Genomic DNA, 14,202 nt, shown 5'->3' with positions numbered 1-14,202 from the left:
CAGGCTCCCCAGCCTGCAGCATGACGTGCGTCAGATGCTCCGTTTCGAGCTCTGCCCGAGTTGCGGCATGACCCCATACATATACAGAACTGTTGGATCGTTGACGCAAGCTGATTTGATCGTTGATCTGGTTGGCCTTCCATCTGCATATGTGACCGACCTTCCCTGCTGCAGGGGTATCGTAATTGTGAAGATGATGTCAACTTCCCTCGATGCAGCTGCGGAAGTTTAATATTCCCTACGACAAGGGTTTTCCAATGATTTCCGGCTTCATGCATGACCTTTGTTAGTCGCATTCGTTCATTTCCTTCACTGGGGAAAGGATGCCCCCCAGGCTGACCTCAGGTGGCTGTTAACTCAAGAATAATTTGCATAACCGCCAATTATCGAGGGTATGGTAGTGATGGTGTAGTCACTGGCAGAATCCAGAGAGTATCAATTGCAGGCCCGCTCCACGAGTGGATTGCGGATGTGATGTAGACCGAATCGCCAACTGTTTACGGCACAGACTCTCATCTGATCCAGAAAGAGTGTCACTCAATGACAAAGTGAGACCATGAAAGACACAATACACGAAAAGGGAAAATGCGAGCAAGACAGAGAAGAAAAAGCGAGAAGAAGGGAAAAAAAGCAAAGGAACATGCATGCGTAGTTTAGATCCCCGTTCCTTGCTAACTAACCTTCTTCTTACTTCTTTTCTACCACACTTCTAGCGTCTCGACATGTTTCTTTTTCCTATTTCCTATTTCTTTCACTATTTTCAATTTTAATTTCCCCTTCTCGCGTGGTCAACTAAGAGTGTCATTGGAATTATTATTATTATTATTATCATCATTATTATTGTTATTATTATTTCAGTTTCGATTTCTTTTGAAAGTTCACAGCTTGAGTCACAGTTGCTGGGCCATCTTGATCAGTTGGCGTAGAAAGGCTTGTTGCGGCACAGTCGACCGCAGTCATTCTTTATCACTTGGAGATTTTGGAAGTCTGCGTCCATCAGACCGCGAGATTTTTTTATTTAAGGGCCTGCACAACCCGGCCAGAGATTCAATTTCATCGGCAACATCAGCTTTCCTCTCCGCGACCCAAATCAGCACTTCCTCTGAGCTCTGAAGCCTCCTTCTCCACTCAATCTCGAAACCCGTTTGAGCCCTCTGCCACTATCACAAGTCAATCTTGCCTGCTGTTCGTCACTGCATCTTCTCCGCTCACCCATCTGCGCCTATTCCCATACCCAGACCACCACCCTCAAGACCCAATCAGTCAAGATGTGCTCCCAGTATTACCTCAAGTTCGACTGCGGCTGCACCGTTGCGGAGGGCGATGTGGTCTTCTGCGCAAAGCGAGGCACCTCGTGCACCGGAGTGCGAACGCAGATCCGGCGCCGGGAGGGCTACAACTGCCCTGAGCATGGTGGTCCTTAGATCCGGACCCCAATTGTGAGTACTACCACTACCGAAGATCCACCTGCGCAAGACCCAAGACTACCGGATCCAACCGTGGATACACAGAGCATACTTTGAAACTAACTGCATGGGTGGCGCAGGCAGCCGCCGAGGGAAGCTTAGGGAGGGAGCCTGGCCTGAGCTAGGTGCCGGTTTTTTTGTCACCATCCTGCAGATTGACAAAAGTATTGGGGGCAAGAAGGCAATCAATTGCACACCCTGGAGACCGTCAACAACTCTCCATCTAAGCTCGAGCCACACTCATGAAGAAGGCGAGTGAGACAGATTTCTCTCCATCGAGTCTTTTCCATCGGCGCAACCGCAACACCGACATAAAAGCAGAGAAAACCCTCAAAAAAAGGTGAAAATCCGACCAGAAAAAGCACACCGAAAAAAAACTCGGCCTCGACTCACGAGGAGATAGAAAGGGCGATTCAAAAAGGCGGGAATCGGGTGGTATAGCTGACTAGCTTTTTTGTTCTTTTGTTCTCATGCTCTTTTTCGCAGTTTGGGAGGTCATCGTTGTTCGCTCATTATGCATTTCATCATCATTCTCATCGTGGCATATATATACACTGTTGACACTTCTTACTTTGCTTTTTCTCCTGCCGTTTGCTTCTATGTTTTCTTGGCTGTAGCGTACCTCTTGTCGATCCATTGGGGAGGGGGGGGGTTAACTCATCCCCTCTCCTTGTTTTTTGATCTTGGATCTCATTTCTGTTTACACAATCTCGGAGGCACTCTTATCTTGATCGCACACTGTTTTTATGAGCATGTTTTTCTTCTTCTCATTGTTGTTGTTGTTGTCGGCATCCTTGCACTTTCATTTCTGGCCTTAGGAAGAGGAACCACCATTATTTGCTTTGCCGCTCAGTCAGCTCTTCGCTTTACAGCTTTGCATTGCAACACAATTCCCCCCCCCTCATATTTCTATTCTGGTTTCAGATCTCGTCTTTCATAGCTTCCTCTGTCGTTGACAATCTTAGCTAGTCACTTATGGCTGAAGCAACGTCTTGTCAAACGACAAGCACAAGCATCAGCATCAGCATTAGCATAAATGATACACTCTTTTGATTTATAAACTGTTACTGTCTTGAGGAAATCATTTCCGGGATCCTCCTTACAAACCAACCTCTTTGACTTCTGGATCCTCACTCCCCAAGGAACAATGGAGAGAGAGAGGGAGGGAGAGAAACGAACCATCGGATCGAGCTCGGATCTCGGATCTCGTATTGCCTAACCCACTCAGCTACTGGTCAATCGCGTCCAATTCGTAGAACTAGGCGAAGGGCGCAAGTTTTCGTGATTATATCATGATTTTGCCTTTGACGATTCTGAAAGGCATTGTGGTCACTGTGGCAAGGTTGTTTCTCCATGCCCTCCCTGTCCTTTATGCAACAAGGGGAAGAGCGGGGAGGAAAAGGAAAAGAGAAGGTTGTGTGATGAAATAGCCGTGGTGCGTTCCCATGGATAGCGGGCTGTCCCAGCGCCGTGGGCAAATAAATCCACTCTTGCTCAGGGTGTCTCTCCTTTGTTCGCCTGGTCTCAACCTTGGTTCGACCGGCAGTCACACACGTTCGGTGTTGGCCGGGTGTTGGAGCCGCACTGGACAGGTGGAGTCCCACCCAAGCAAGCACTAGGCATGCGGATATGATCGAAATCACCCCTGTGACTATTTAATACTACGTATATGTAAGTAGCTTGCTTGCTTGCTTGGTGGAGGGGAGATGACCCGCCGGGTCATCGAATCATTTAAATTATCATTCAGTCTAACACGCGAGATGGAATAGAGGGTTTCCCGCAGCTACGCGTCCCCATCCCAAGGCTGGGAGCTTGGAAGCTTACAGCTAGCGGTGCTGCTGTTGGACATTCCAATGCACTATCTATTCTATTTGCCAACGTGACACATTACCATTTCCTGGTACTGGCGTTCCTGTGAATTGACGGCGGGTTGTTGTAGAAACCCTTCATACATGGAAAAGTAGGGATCGGCCGTGGCATTATTCTTGGGTAATGTGTGTGCGGATGTATGCAGGCTCATGGTCGGTCGTCCGTTCCCCCTGCGGACCCCCAAAGCCAAAGCCTTGACGTTGGAGTGCAAGGGTCCGTCGAGAGAGCTGCATTAGCACCGCATACGCCACAAATCACCTGATGGCGCTACCGGCAAATCACCGAAAGAGACTGGGGCACAGACCCAGGTGATGACTTTGATACCAAGTACCTAAGGTGTTGCCGACTTGTAAGCCTTGCAGGCAGCGGCGAACAAGAGGAATAAGTGGTGCCAGCATTCTCGCGGAACTGTCCGTGGCACCTACCACGCGCAGGCAGGCGGGCAATCACCGCGCCTAGAAGTAATGACAAATAGAGAAGGGAGCGGACAATAGGAGTCTGGGTCTGGCATGCGCTAGGTTAGGACTGACTGTCTGCGCGCTGCCCAACGATCGACCTTGGCGTCATAAAGGCAATGGTAGCTTCTCTGGACTCAAGATCTCTGAGACATGATTCAAAGGGTACTGCTTCGTATCTGCGACTTGGCTGGCAGGCCCTCACTCACTGTGCTGGGTACAATAACGAGCCTCCCGATGGAGAAATGCAGCGTTACGTGGCGCCCTTGCGGGCGCTCAAATTGCGGCGTCTTGGTAGGCCATCATGTCGGAAAATAATGCGGAGAGATTCCGGCACAGAGATTGGCGCCACGAGGGAGAAAACCACCGGCTGTTGATCCCTGTTTGGGTCCCAGGACGAATAACCCTTGCGATTAATCTAAGCTGTGGATAGGCATGCTTGTCTTTTCACTTGTGCCGCACCACTGCACAGTGCACCATCCTGGTCGTCCGGACCTCATCCTGGGCATTCAAGAAGCTCCAAAAAGAGCCAATAGTGAGCATGATCGCGATGCGCCATTGTTGGGTCCGAGTTTGCTTAGGGTGGTGGGGAGATGTGATAGAGTCCGACCTTGTGGCCTCAGGGCGGCCGTGTCGCAGAGCTGGACCATGGTAGCATCCTGGTCCACCAGGATGTGCCAGCCAATGCGCACTGCTTGGGTAATGACCAGAACAGCGCCGCAGGACCAGTCCTTCGGCCTAGGAGAAGGGAGAACCAGATTGCTGGGACAGTTAAACCCAAAGCGGTGTGCCCACCGTCTGTGCCGGTTAACTTAGGGGTCATGACCTCTGCTGGTGGTTCTCTTCCTCAACGTGGCATAGTCAAATAGACCCAGTAGCAGGGTGATGCCGAGAGTCTCTAGAATGAGGCATTGTTGAAATTTATTGAAAGCATAGGATGAATTGTTGTCGTTGATGATGTTGATGGAAGGCGGTCGGTCACATTGCCCTCAGAGCACGTGATAGTCACCAGACCGCCGAGAAACTGCCGAACGATTTCCCTCCCGATCATCGATCGGCTTGACTCTTCCGACTTACTCGTACTGAGTAACTTACGTACCTCGTACTAACTAGTCGCCGCACTTCCAAGTGACCTTGAACCACCTCATCTCATCAGCTTAGTCCGCCCTTGCCGTACCTGCTCTGCATCTCTTTCCTTGTATAGAGACCGCTTTCCGCACATGTGATGTCCATTGAAGTTGACTGGGGCACAGCGACCTCGGGTCCGGACGGCGAGGCTCTGGCTGAGCGCATTCGCTCCTTCATCCATGACAAGTTCCAGCAGGTAGCTCTTCCGCGATTTATCCGATCCGTTCAGGTCCATTCGTTTGACTTCGGAACCATCCCACCGGAGCTCGAGATCAAGGACTTCTGCGAACCCTTCGCCGATTTCTATGAAGAGGATGAAGACGATGAGGCTTCCGACGTGTCTGAGGAGCTTGTCTCCGGACATGGCACTCAGTGGCATCGCACCGGCTCAGAGCTCAGCGAGCCGCCGTTCCGGGATGAAAATGCCATGCATCAACCGCTTCGCAACCCATTCGATGAGCGGTTTCAGCCATCCGCTCTGCGTTCCCCGATAGCTCTCGGTGACCATCTCAACCCGCACTTCCTTCCTCGCGCCGGCACTCCTGGTATTCCCGGAGGAACGTCAACACTGGGCTATCACCTGATGTCTTTGGGTGGCCTATCAGGAACACAGACGCCTCTGGCTGCGGTTGCCGGCGGAAACCCGTTCACAAACAGCTGGAATGATCCGAGCAGCATGGGCGCAAGGAGCAGAGGGCCCTTGTCATCCTCACCCTTCGATGCAGTGCATTCGCAACATCCCGAAGCCGATCTAGACAGCAGCAATCCAACCTCACGCCCATCGACATCAAGCACGCTCCCCTCGCACCCGGGTGGTTCTAGCAACGGCGGTGGAGAAGCAGGAGCAGCAGCAGGAGGTAGTAGCAGCCACATGGCACGCACACAGGAGAACGGACACCTTGGCGACTCCGCATCGGCGGAACCTCTTCGGCTGCCTCGATTGCGAGAACGCCGGCCCGAAGATTTGCAGGTTCTGTGCCATGTCAAATATGGAGGGGACGTGCGCCTGTCGCTGACTGCGGAGATCCTTCTGGACTATCCTATGCCCAGTTTCGTGGGCTTGCCCCTGAAATTGAATGTCACTGGCATAACCTTCGATGGCGTCGCAGTAATCGCACACATCCGCAAGCGGGTGCATTTTTGTTTCCTATCCCCCGAGGATGCCGACGCGTTGATCGGATCCGATCAGCAAGATGCCGCAGGAGGGCAGGAAGACAAACCGCGGGCTGAGCAAACCAAACGTCATGGAGGATTACTGGAGGAAATCCGGGTCGAAAGTGAAATTGGCCGCAAGGAGGATGGAAAGCAGGTCCTGAAGAACGTTGGCAAGGTCGAGCGGTTTGTTCTGGCGCAAGTGCGACGAATTTTCGAGGAGGAGTTTGTCTATCCGAGTTTCTGGACTTTCTTAGTATGAATGAGCTCAGATGCTCCCAGTTTTCACACGAAATAACACAACAGCAGTGAGTGGTCTGAAATGTCGCTCTGCTGTTCACCGAGCTGGGTCTCGGCACACGCAGAGGGCAATGCAGATGCAACACCAGCGATAGCTTGTGAATCAGGAACTCCCAAGGAAAGATAATTGATTCAGAAGAAAGGCAACGAATAGGCCCTTACTGTCCTTCGACTGCTTGTCGGATTGTTTTCAGCCACGACGCGTTTGATTTTCTCTTTTGCGTGGTGGGATTTTAGTAAGTCTATTAGAGAAAGCGCACTGCTGCAGCGATGGGCAACTCCAACACCTCAGGCTTCGATCTCCCCAGACAACATCGGTTGCTCTACAGCGGAAGCTTCCAGTAATTGAAGTGAGAAATATCCCGTTATGGCGTGTCCTTGTCTGATACAAATGGATCATATACCCCATAGATTAGGCATTTCACCTTGCGCGAACGTGGCAACGATTGCCTTTCCCCATTTGATAGGCAAGTACATAATACTAGAGAGAAAGATCCGTAGTGGTATGAGAGAAATAAATATTCTTGGGCCTGGTCTGCTGACAACATGATATTCACTGAGATTTTGGGGGCGAAATGGCAAGGAAGGACCACATCTCTAGGGCAGTTGCAGAGCCTCGAAGGAACAGAGGATGGTCAATGCAGGCCAAGCGCTACTTTCCCATCTAAATCAACCATTGTCATTGAACTCGTTCTCGTGTGGTACTAGGTAGCACGTAGGACACGCGCTACCGCCAATAATTCGAGGTTGGTCCTTTCTGAGATTTACGCGTGGGAAAAACTGATTCCAGAACCTTCAAATCATTGCCAACCTCATTGTAATTATAACAACCAAATCATACTATGCCCCTACACTCATGGGGACCTCGTTTGCTTCGGCACACGATGCTCACGACTGACCACTCAGCCAGGAACAATGATGACAGACCTTCGAAAAAGATAAAATGCCACTTCGCTCAGCTTTCACAGTCTGAATCTCCTAAATATCGAAATCGAAGAAAACGTAATTAGGCAAGGCCCCCACCAGAGATGCAAAGGATGAGTATCAAGACGTCTCGCAGAGCAAAGCGCTTCCTAACTGCTTGTGTTTCCCATCCTGCCCCTCATCTATCCCCACTTATCTCCCATCTCTCTGATTTTGAACTCCAATCTTCCAGCAAATTTGCAATACACTCATCGGCAAGAAAGCATTGAGACTGTTGCACGTTGCGATTGCGCCTTGTCCTTCGCTTACAGATCCTTCTTGGGAGCGACATCCTTGTTGCCAGCGGAGACCTGGTCACCCAGCTTATGGTACTCAGCCGTGAGACCCTCGCACTGCTTCTTCAGAGTCTCGATGTCACGATCCTTGGCCTCGAGCTCCTGCTTGAGACGGCCGATCTCGCCGACATCGCCGGCCTGCGCGAGACGAGCGGAGTCCTTGCCACCAGCGCGCTTGTCACCCTCCAGAAGCTTGACGCGGTCCTCCAGGCGAAGAACCTCAAGGATCATGGTGTAGGTGCGGTTGAGGATGAGAGACAGGAAGAGAGTGAAGCCGCACAGGTACATGTTGCGCTGCGAGTAGAACTTGCGGGCCTGGACTTCCATACGGTCTGTGCCAAGGGCGGCGGCTCTGGTTAAATAAGGGTGTTAGCTCGTCTGCTGTGAGCTGACGAAGAGGCTTGAGCCTGATACATACCCCATAGGACCGCCCTCCTTGAAGGAAGCTAACTCTAACTGCACCCGATAGACGCGGTTGACGCTGTCAATGAAGAGGATGAGGATGAAGATGAATGTGATCTAAGTTTAGTCTTAGTTAAATCGCTCGCTACTGAGCGTGGTGTATGAGCCAGGGCACACTTACCTTCAGCCCATATTGTAATTTGGCCACTATAGGACTTTCTGAGATGAAGGCAAAGAGCTTCCTCTTAACGGTGAACGGAAGAGGAATGATGAGGCCCATGAAGACCGCCATCTCGAACACCAAAAGGCAGAAGACCTAGATACATCCAGTAAGCATTCATCGTGGAAAAGCCGGTCTTGAGGTCTGGGAGGAGCGCCGCGCGCCGATGGTCAAGGGGCTGCAGGCTGCAGCATTATCCCGAGCTCATAGGATGTCCACGGGGAGTACAATCTGGGCAACAACACTTACAAGACTGTAGTAGAGAGTCATTTTGTATAGGTTGATGAAACAGTTGCGCTGCTACTGATTGTGGTTAGATGCTGTGCCTGACGCTTCGTTCAAGCTTGATTGAGGGGTGAAGGTGCGATGGGTAGCAAGGCAGGATAAACAAAAGCTGTCGGAGCGACTTGATACCGTAGAATTCTCAAAGACAAATTATAATTCCACAGATAGCCGGGATAAAGACCCCTGATATAGTCACCAATTGGCCGATGCTTGTGAAGAAGAGGAAGATTGTCTGTTGTGTGTACGGGGGATGAGGTGGTCTTTTTGCAGTTTCTGGTGAGGGACAGACGTCATCACCGCCCGGAGCTGAGACGCCGCACGTGACCAGCCCCATTTGCTGGATAGTGCCGGTCCAAGTGCGTCATAGCTGGCCTAAAATAACCCCCAAGTTTACCCCTAAGGTTTGAAACCGGCTAAGTCTGGATATGCCAGTGGTAGTATGTACAAGGTGTTCACATTTGTTCAAGCTTGGTCTAGGCGCTACATGAAATCTAACCCTCCGCTTCGTCATATGAATTGGACTTGTGCTTCGGCTCGAACTTGAAGTCCTTGTGTGCAGGACCGAGGAACATTTCCCTATAGTGATAGGTTAGAATTATTTTAAGGTTACCACGAACCTGACAGCCAGTAATGGATGTACTTACGTGATCTTGATCCAATCCTTGTAGTTGGTACTCGCCATCAAGGTCTCCATGTCATCTCTGCCCCGGAAAGCCGGAGGTCTGTCGTTGATCTGGGGTGGGAGATATTCGAGCAGACCGAGAGGCACGTATCGCCGGGCAAAGCTCAGCCATTCCAGCAAGAAGCGTCTAGTCGTGCCAACACCATGCTCATCGGATCCCCAGGTCTCGAGACCATACTTGGCGAACTTCTCGATGTATGTAAGACGCTCGCTTGAGGACTTGTCAAGGTATTGGCCAGCCTGGATCTCCTCATAGAGCCAAGGCTTGATTAGAGCCCCGCGGCCAATCATGACAGTGTCGACGCCCGCATTGTTAATATGCTCATCGTAGTCAATGTGAGAGTAGCAGTCACCATTGCCGAGGAACCAGACTTTCCCACCGTTGGGCTGCGTGCGAGCATCGGGCTCCCGGATGGTGTCGGCAAGTTCGTCCTGCTTCTCATTCAGTCGCTTGATAAGAGCGGCGCACTCGGAGATATACTCCCAATTGGCCGATTTGGTGTACCGCTGCTGTCGGCTCCGCCCGTGAAGAGTGATAGCGGCCGCTCCCGCACCGCCGCCGCCAAACAGATGAGACTCGTAGCCTCCAAGCAGAAGGCGTTCGGTCAACTTCAGAGCATTGGGAGAGTTGTCTTTGGTACCCATACGGATCTTGACGGTGACGGGAATTTCGCCGGAAACGGTGTTCATGCCACGAATGATCTTCTCGAGCTTGGACGGATGCTCGAGAAGAGCAGAGCCCGCACCTTCACGGAAGACAAGGTCGATAGGGCAGCCGCAGTTCAGATCAATGAGACGTAGGTGAGGGGTCATTTGCGACAGGGCCTCTGTGGCCTTGAAAGCTTGCCAGGGCTTGTTAGCCGCAATCTGAGCACCAAACTTCATGTCCTTCGAGTTGTCGTAGTCCTGCACAATTTCCGAACCAGGAAAAACCGTCGGGGGAGCAATTTCCGACTCATGCGCCTTCATCAGAGCCCACTCTGACTTCTGCCCCTGGATCAATGGCAGACTCATGGCCATCTCCGAATAAGTAAGCTGCGCGCCAAGCTCCACACAGAGTCTGCGAAAGGGCATGTTACCCTGTGTCGTCAAGGGAGCCAAGGCCGGGGTCTCGGGACCAAAATAGAGCCTGCGCTTCTCAGACGGAAGCAAAGGAGGCTCAACGTAGGCGGCGCGGTTGTCCTCCTGCTCTTCCTTGGTACCATCCTCCACCTCGGTGGTCCCAACCCGATCGCGCTTGTGGAGATCCTTCTCGATGGCCCTGTTCGTCTTTTCCAACCAATTCGAATACGCCTCTGCCTTGGGGAGATGCTTCTTCTTCCGGGCCAGCGCAAGCTTATCGTCCATGGCGGCGATGTTCAACACGCCTTCTTCCGAAGCCTGGGGGACCAGCCGCTGCACCTTGTTCTTGCGCTCTTCATCTTCGATCAGAACCAGCTCTTTTCTCCCGTCCTCAGTCTCCCGCTCCTCAGAGTGCGAGCCCACGAACCGACACTTCCAGCCGGAGAAGCACTTTCCATGAGTATCCCATACCGGACAAACGCCGTTCATGGTGTTCAGATCCTCCCGCTTGTGCTCTTTGAGGTAGATGCGCAGGTCGTGCTCGAATCGACATTTCTCGCCGAAGCTGCACTCGGCGGGAGAGAACTCGGGCTGGAACATGCGGCTCGGGCAGAGACCCTTTGCATCCTCCGACCGGCCAAAGGTCCGGTTAGTGTTCTGGCCGGTCTTCTTCTTGTTCTTCTTCTGCTGGTACTGGTGGGCCTTCATCTCGGTGTTGTTGTTGCTGTTGCGGCCATCGTGGTGGGCGGCCTCGGCGGCATCGTCCTGATTCTCTTGCTCGGCGGTGGGCTGGCTCTTGTCGGATCGCGGCAAAAGGTACCTGGATTTGACGATCAGTGACCGTTGGGTGAAGCGGCTCGAAAAAAATTGCGGCGGGTCGCATACTCAGCCTTGATCGGAGCGACACCCTTGAGCCGCGGGTCGGCCTCAGCAGCTGCAGGTGCAAGTGCATTGGTACTCGGCGCATCGTCCAGCTTGACCTTCTTGGAGGGAGGCTCCTGAGTGCTGTCGGCAGCATCGTGCGAGTGCACTTGCTCCTGAATAGACGCGGGGTCCATGATAGCTGGGTGAATTCTGCACAAAGTGAGGGGGATAGTGAACAGTGGACACAAAAAAAGATCCCCGTGCCTGGAATTCTGGGGGTGTTGAACTCCGTCTCGAGCGCGGCCGCTTCCAAAGGCGGCCGGGGAAAATCTCCATACTGCGGGCAAGAAAATTAAAGAGCCCACTTTGCAGTGTTTGCATCGCGCGTCATTGTTCCTATTGGCTCGACCCTAATAGTATATCTGACCAGGCACGTGAGGCAAAAAAAAAAAAAAAAAGAAAGAAAGAAAGACAAAGAAAAAGACGCACGATGATACTACTAGATACACATGTATGTACATGTGCATTAGATAGAAGGAGTAAGAAGCGCCTGTGGCGTGGAATTGTAGCTAGCATGCTATTATGGCCTCAGCTCAAGCGCGAGAGCGCAAGCGCACAGCTGCGATTTCAGCCAGCTGAGCACTGGCAGCAATACGCATAAGCGGCACAGCTGTGTCTTCAGCCCCGAAGTACTGCTAAGAGCCATAGTATAGACGGACTAAATTGTCAGAGTTCTCGAAGCGCTGCATAATGTCAATCAAATGCTTGCCACGTCTCGAACATAGACGATCGGGGAGTTTCCTGGCTTTTGTCTGTGCTGCATTGAGCCAAGCTTGTGTAGCGAACCGCTGGGAATCAAGAAGTCGCCACCGAGAACATCAGGTCGAAGAGTCTCAACTCATTCTACAAATGTATTGTGATGTAGAAAAGATACGGCGAAACACTCAGCCCAGCATGATGTTGCTACCTGTATCTGTTCTGATGGTACATTTTCACCCTCCGCTTCAGTCATGATCTATCACCGAACATCCAAAGCTCACAAAGATCGACACCATATGCATTTGCCCCGATGATACAACATCTGCACGAAGACAGAAAAGGACACACTAAAGCAAGGTACCTATCTAGTCATAGACTTACAAGTATTAGCATGACAAACTAACCTAGAAGCAGTCTAGATCTTGCAGCAAGATCACTACCTCCGATGAATCCGATCTCTCCATTTCTCGAACGCATTGCACATGCCGAGCGAACTACAGAACTTGTCCGAGATTCGACCCTGATCGACTCAGTTGGGCGGCGAGCATATCTCCAGCTCAACTCGGCCCGGCTCAGCTTAGGCCACATCTACGTAGTTCCTAGTACACAAGTTCAGTTTATTCCGACACAACTGTTCTTTCCTCGCACCGAGGTCGTTAAAGCCCACCAGCGAAGTAGAAGGGGGGGAAGGAGGGAGGGAAAAAAAACAAAAAATACACGGTCCCGCTTGGCGAAGGGGGATCCACCGAGCTCAAACCTACGATTCGCTTGTCACATTTTCGGGTCGTTTTCTAGAAGAACTCAATTATAGGGTCGATGGTCGCTTAGCCGAGCTACGAAAGTATGGTATTCTACTCCGCGGTCTGTACCATGGCGCAAAGCCAAAAGGGGGGGGGGAAAGGCGAATTAATAACAGATGTATAAAGATGGGCACTGGATCGTCTTATCTGGAGATATCGGAATGACAGATCGACTGTCTAATGTGGTCTGTCAGGATCTTTGCATCCGGAGTACCGGTATTAGATGTTAGAGATTAAGGACGCGGGAAAATGGAAGGTAAAAGGTCACCATTCAAGCCGCTACCCATGTGTGAAATCGATAAAGCGCAATATCTCTCACACAGACATCAGATTCTCTCCGATCAGACAGACAGACGAGAACATTGAACTACAGGCACATGATTAGGCTCACGGAATGTGAAGATGTGAAGTGGCAAAAGTCCACAGTCACAACCCCGCGAGGGAACATCCCAATAATGAGAGTTCGTTGCCGCTAATTTCCGGCCATGAGAATCTAGTTAAGTTGTCCTTCACTCTCTTGGCGAGGAATAGTTGATCGATCAAGATGTGCATACCTTGCAATAGTGAGAACAGAGCGCGCCTGCGTCGGCCAATTCCCAAGGACTCGGGGTATACAGTATATGGAGTACATGGAGGTATGCTGATTAGTACGAGTAGATCTGGCTTGCCAAAAGTACCCTTTTCTTAGTGCGTGAATCTGGAGTACGTGTCTCAGCGAACCCGGCGATCTGATCTGTCCACATGAGCCTTTCCCCGTGCATGATACAGTTGGCTACATACTTCTCTAGCCAGGGGCAACTGCAGGGCTTGAATTATTGGCTATGGGCGCAGAAATGCGGGCCAAGTCGGGGTTGACTTCCAGCCATTCAGTGGATAAGATGGGGAGCAGTATTTAGATTGTACACTGTACGGAGTACTGGGTAAGTATATATGAAGAAAGAATGAAGAATGGAAGAGAGGAGGATGCTTTCCGCCGCATGCAGCTTCCTCTTATTGGGTTGCGGTGGTAGGTTGCTGGGGCGGAGGTGTGGTGCTCGATGGTTCATACTACCACATGGCGACTTGGTGCATAGGTAGACAACACCCGCCCGCAGGGTCGTTATTTGGTCTGTATCATTGCCGAGGTTCCTGTTTTATTGCCATAGCTTCTGAACTCCGGTATCATGATCTACCGTCGTTGATCGATTACCTAGGCGACAAGTTGGCAACTGTCTTGTGTGGTTTTTGAGACGTTGGCTGAAGCGGCTGATGCTCGCTCTAAGGAATTCCTTTCGCGAAAGCTGGCATCATGATAGATGTGGCCGTCCCATCAGGCATGATAGTCTCGGGCGAGAGAGGTTGAAAAGCCATCACCAAGAGATAGGTCAGTCGAGCTGCCCAGTGTGTACTGTACTACTCCGGAGTATACTTAACCTACATATAGACTAACGTAGAGCGGTGGAATTTACCGCTAGCAGGGATGCTTCCATGATCTTTCTAGCGCCAACGCCAAGAATCCG

At 51.4% G+C, this 14,202-nt stretch overlaps 3 protein-coding genes across 3 annotated transcripts; 1 reads left to right on the top strand and 2 right to left on the bottom strand.

The window, feature by feature from the left end:
• The first annotated feature begins 4,723 nt into the window (after positions 1-4,723).
• mdm12 (ERMES complex subunit MDM12) lies at positions 4,724-6,446 on the top strand. The gene has a single exon (XM_025641934.1). The coding sequence runs from the start codon at positions 5,016-5,018 to the stop codon at positions 6,330-6,332; it is 1,317 nt and encodes a 438-aa protein (XP_025502503.1). The 5' UTR covers positions 4,724-5,015; the 3' UTR covers positions 6,333-6,446.
• Positions 6,447-7,581: 1,135 nt separating this feature from the next.
• On the bottom strand, positions 7,582-8,812 carry BO66DRAFT_123964 (putative BAP31 domain protein). The gene is made up of 5 exons (XM_025641935.1): positions 8,666-8,812; positions 8,501-8,551; positions 8,213-8,347; positions 8,048-8,148; positions 7,582-7,981 (listed from the first exon to the last, which is right to left on the bottom strand). The coding sequence occupies exons 2-5, from the start codon at positions 8,519-8,521 to the stop codon at positions 7,600-7,602; spliced, it is 639 nt and encodes a 212-aa protein (XP_025502502.1). The 5' UTR covers positions 8,522-8,551; positions 8,666-8,812; the 3' UTR covers positions 7,582-7,599.
• dus3 (tRNA dihydrouridine synthase DUS3) lies at positions 8,568-11,437 on the bottom strand. The gene is made up of 3 exons (XM_025649959.1): positions 11,166-11,437; positions 9,181-11,100; positions 8,568-9,112 (listed from the first exon to the last, which is right to left on the bottom strand). Exons 1-3 carry the CDS (start codon positions 11,336-11,338, stop codon positions 9,028-9,030), a joined length of 2,178 nt encoding a protein of 725 aa, XP_025502501.1. The 5' UTR covers positions 11,339-11,437; the 3' UTR covers positions 8,568-9,027.
• Between the last annotated feature and the right edge of the window lie 2,765 nt (positions 11,438-14,202).

The sequence above is a fragment of the Aspergillus aculeatinus genome (genome assembly GCF_003184765.1).
Source record: "Aspergillus aculeatinus CBS 121060 unplaced genomic scaffold BO66scaffold_33, whole genome shotgun sequence".
NCBI classification, from domain to species: Eukaryota; Fungi; Ascomycota; class Eurotiomycetes; order Eurotiales; family Aspergillaceae; genus Aspergillus; species Aspergillus aculeatinus.
This window is presented reverse-complemented; position numbering and strand designations above follow the sequence as displayed.

What these genes read in the sequence shown, in the direction of transcription:
- mdm12 (XM_025641934.1), top strand. Translation starts at nt 5,016, where the DNA reads ATGTCCATTGAAGTTGACTGGGGCACAGCGACCTCGGGTCCGGACGGC.
- BO66DRAFT_123964 (XM_025641935.1), bottom strand. Translation starts at nt 8,521, where the DNA reads ATGACTCTCTACTACAGTCTT. An exon ending in TGACTCTCTACTACAGTCTT is followed by an intron (nt 8,348 to 8,500) that starts GTAAGTGTTGTT and finishes GGATGTATCTAG; the next exon opens with GTCTTCTGCCTTTTGGTGTT. An exon ending in AATTACAATATGGGCTGAAG is followed by an intron (nt 8,149 to 8,212) that starts GTAAGTGTGCCC and finishes GACTAAACTTAG; the next exon opens with ATCACATTCATCTTCATCCT.
- dus3 (XM_025649959.1), bottom strand. Translation starts at nt 11,338, where the DNA reads ATGGACCCCGCGTCTATTCAGGAGCAAGTGCACTCGCACGATGCTGCC. An exon ending in GTCGCTCCGATCAAGGCTGA is followed by an intron (nt 11,101 to 11,165) that starts GTATGCGACCCG and finishes CGTCAAATCCAG; the next exon opens with GTACCTTTTGCCGCGATCCG. An exon ending in AAGGATTGGATCAAGATCAC is followed by an intron (nt 9,113 to 9,180) that starts GTAAGTACATCC and finishes CTATCACTATAG; the next exon opens with GGAAATGTTCCTCGGTCCTG.